The following is a 4,133-nucleotide window of genomic DNA, read 5'->3' on the forward strand; positions in this document are numbered from 1 at the left end:
TTTTTATGTATTAGCACTTAATTTATGCTCTACACTCGTCAAGTAGTGTTCATACACATACACACACAAAATGCACGTTATTATGACACATAAAATTTTCATTAATTACGTATGTTCAATCGTACGTGTATTACAAGAGCCAAATAATCGAGTACCACTGAAGAATAAAACTATGTTAACATGATCATCACTTCTAGCTAACATGGCTAAATTATACGCTACTTTTTCCTATACTATCAAGTATATATTACATCCAGGTAATTGGACGTGAACAGTAATTAATTAGGATTAAGATATATTTTTAGATTGCCAGATTCTTGATTAAAATCAATTCTCGTAGAATGTTTATCAAAACATTTCTGTTTTAACTCTGTAAAAGCTTACATATTTTAATCACAATTTTTTTATATTTCCAATAATAAACTTTAAAAAATTCAGATTAGTAACAATTGCATCACATGGGATCGCAAACAGGATTAAAAAGGGAAACAGCTCAACAATGCACAAGTCAGTGCACTGTTTCCACAATATTTAAGTAAAATCGAATTCGGTCAGAAAAATTATAAGATCTTCTTTAGGCCCCCCTCTTCTTACCAAACAATTGTCCTGAACCTTTTCTTTCGTACCCACCTCACCAAACATGAGACCTCTCTACATGCATTCATTTCCTATAGGTTAAAAATTTACGACATGGATTTCTTTCAAAGTCTTTAATTTTCAATCTTGACCTCTTATCATATCATATGTGATCTTTTTAAGTATATATTTTTAATGTAATATTTTAAAAATATCTATCACTTTTCTTTAACTAATTAAACAAAATATATCCTCACCTTAGCCTAATGATCAACCTAATGTCCTCGTAAAAGGCCTCAGCTTATAATATCACCAAGTAACATCTACTCATAACTCATCTAGGATAGTCACTGAGGGTCTAAAAATAGTCAAATATCCTGACTATATCACATAACCTGAGTCGATCATCAAGTATTCTAAATATCCATAAAACAATCTTATCCAATCACCCGAAATGAAAATCCTCACTATTATAACAAACAAAATAATACTCGTAATACGAATGGTTCAACAAAAAATTCAATGAATTGAATAAAGAAAGATCCGCCCCTTTGTAGGTTGTAACAAACAAAATAAATGATTAGTTTAATTCAATTAAATCCATATACTCGTATCTAAATACAAAATGTGGTTATAATAAATGTATAGTTTAATTCAATTAAATACAATCTAAATACAAAATGTACTTGTAATATATACAAGTCGGGTCATCATGTTACCGTTTATGATATCCATAAAAACAAATAAATCGAATTTTGTGAATCTTTGTCGTGTCATATTTTACAAGTCAACTCCAAGCTTTTGACTCGTTGTATCACACCTAACCTCAGCAAACCCGACCCGATTATTTGCAAGATCAAATTCCATCCACATATTTTGTTGATGGTGATGTCCGATTACATATGCTTCAATCCCCAACAAATCGGAATTTCCAAACGTAAAGCAATATAAGTCATCACTCCCTTTCGTTATTATTCCTTCCACTTTTACCAATAACTTCTCACCCGACACCACCATTTCGGCCCCCCGAAACATCATACTCACATTTGGTAATACCGGTAACCCGACCCGACCTTTCTCAACCCGGTAACAAAGATCCATGGCACCTTGAAACACAAAGTTTGTATCCTCGTAAACACGTAACACATTTTTTGTTTGCTTTAAAAATTCGCTTTTTAAGGCGGTGTAAACCGGTCCTAGTAGAAAAGTATATTGAGTACCCGAGTCAATCATGGTTTGACCCGCACCCGTATGGTCGGGTTCATATATTGATTTTGGTAAGGCTAAAACTGTACCCGCAACTTTAATTCCTTCTAACTGGACCGTGTATGCGACCCGGTCAAAATAAGGTAACGGGTCCGTGATTTTAACCATGGGCGTATAAGTTAATGTTCGGAGCCACGTAATATTATATTCTCCGAATATTAACACGCCCGTGGAGTCTTGACCCGAAATACAATACGAAAATTTTGAATAACCCATTTGAGTTACAAAAGATAAGGACCCCCGGTTTAAGCCCATTAAACCGGTGCTCTTTGAATCTTCGTATTGGTTAGTACTTGTATCCGTATCCATGCATCCGAATATTATTCCGGGTAGGTCCGAATCCATGACCCGAAATGTGTCAATCGCTAGATTGCCTTCGACTGAAGTGGCGTCGGCGTAAGAGACGATAGCGTGGCAAAGCTTTTTCGGGTCGCAAGAAGCGGGCATTGTGAAGTCTCGGGTTCGGGTCATGCAAATGGGTGACGTACAAGGAACAGGTGTGTACGATGTAGAATGTAATGGGTCGTACGATAAAGGTGTATTTGGTGTTTTTTTACTGTGGACCCATGTGAGCTCGCTGCCAGTATCTAACACCATGGTAACCGGCTGCGGTGGTGATCCGATGGCGAAGGTGACGGTTAGAGATACATTGTGGTTGAATGAGAGTTTCTTTGGAGGTTTTGTCGAGGACCCGGATGGAATTGATTGAATCTTGAGGGGTAAGATTGCATTTTTTGAAGAAAGGATGGATCTTGATTGAACAAATAAACAAGAAATGAAGAAGAGTTTAGAAAGAAGAAGATGATGATGAATAGAGGCCATATGTAATAAGGTATTAAAGATATGTGTTATGTTTTATGGGGGTTTTATGTGGGTTTAATGTGGGAATATTGAAAAGGTTGTTTTTCTTTTCTTTTTCTTTACTTTTATTTTTTATTTTTGTTGTTGTGGCTGGTTTATTTGTTGTTGTTTCTCTTTCACATAGCTAGGGACACGATGACTGTGTGTGGAATGGTGGACATGTTTTGAGTTATATAGTGGAGTGGTAAGAAAGGACACCATATTATGTACTACCTGTTGTGTCGATTTAGGATTTTTGTTGGTTGTGGAGGACCTACTACTAAAAAAGACATATTGTAGAGGGTCTTTCTTGTTTTCGAGAGTAGGTTATTGTGGTCACACTTGGTTTGAATTTCAAATTGCGAATGAGAGGTAAATAGTCCTAGCTAGTAGTATGTATATATGGTTGAGGATTAGCAATATCGAGGCCGTGGCGGCGGGTCATTTTGTGGTCGTGGTAAGTTGATGAGTTAATCGTATATGATATATGATTTGTGTTGAGAAGTGATTGTGTTTCTTCAATCTTAGCTTGGGTTCCAATTCAAAGTGTGTACACGTATAATATTCATGATCAAGTTGAAGGGCTAAAAGTGTAGTTCAGTTGAAGATAATGGGTCAAATATGAGTGAGTCTTATACATCCAATCCACCTGTTAGTACTTGGATCATCCGCCATTCGATTATAGGGATATATATCTGCTTACATTAGCATAAGAATGCTTCTTCTTCTGCTGCCGAGAAAATCACAAGATAGAGATATTTAAAAAAGTTCATTCAAGGTGTAGATATATTTTGTATTTTGTTCCCTTTATGGGTAATCTTTTAATTTATGTATTGAACCCAAGTTATATATAACAAATCCTTTGATTTCTAGTTAAAGCTATCTTATTTTCCTTTTTTTAGTTGTTTGAATCATAAATTTCTTCAATTTGAAGATGAACTAAATTGATCATTTAGAATACGCACATATCAAGTCTTTGTGTATGTCCATGCTCGTTCCTAGAGCACTAGGACTAGTAAAGAACACACATACAATACAACGAGTTTATATAGTTTTGCATAGCTTATAATCACTCATATCTATACTATTTTATAAAAAAGAAAACACTCTCTTAAAATGTTAAAATGTAATAATGCAAATGTACGAAATTGTTCTTCCTTTATTTCAATTTAAATGCATTCTTATTTAAACCATTCTCACATTTCCACTACAATTGACTGTCCACTTATACTGTTAATACATGTATTTTTTGTTAATGTTGGCTGCTATTGAATATACGTTATTATCGTGGTATCTCGCTTAATTGATTACTCACTTATACTGTTTTTGGTAATCACGATATCTTGGTATCCGCTACAACGCACGGGTACCATGCTATATAAGATAAAATGTAGTGTGTGTGTGTGTATATATATATATATATATATATATATTTAAAATCTTTTAACATG

General features: G+C 34.5%; 1 protein-coding gene across 1 annotated transcript; it reads right to left on the reverse strand.

Moving 5' to 3' along the window:
* Positions 1 to 1,099: 1,099 nt before the first annotated feature.
* Positions 1,100 to 3,325, reverse strand: LOC122605036 (aspartic proteinase PCS1-like). The gene has a single exon (XM_043777906.1). It carries the CDS (start codon positions 2,662 to 2,664, stop codon positions 1,357 to 1,359), a length of 1,308 nt encoding a protein of 435 aa, XP_043633841.1. The 5' UTR covers positions 2,665 to 3,325; the 3' UTR covers positions 1,100 to 1,356.
* Between the last annotated feature and the right edge of the window lie 808 nt (positions 3,326 to 4,133).

This window comes from Erigeron canadensis, chromosome 6 (genome assembly GCF_010389155.1).
Source record: "Erigeron canadensis isolate Cc75 chromosome 6, C_canadensis_v1, whole genome shotgun sequence".
Classification (NCBI taxonomy): Eukaryota; Viridiplantae; Streptophyta; class Magnoliopsida; order Asterales; family Asteraceae; genus Erigeron; species Erigeron canadensis.

Bases quoted from the DNA above. Each gene is read 5' to 3' on its own strand.
- LOC122605036 (XM_043777906.1), bottom strand. From the start codon at position 2,664: ATGGCCTCTATTCATCATCATCTTCTTCTTTCTAAACTCTTCTTCATT.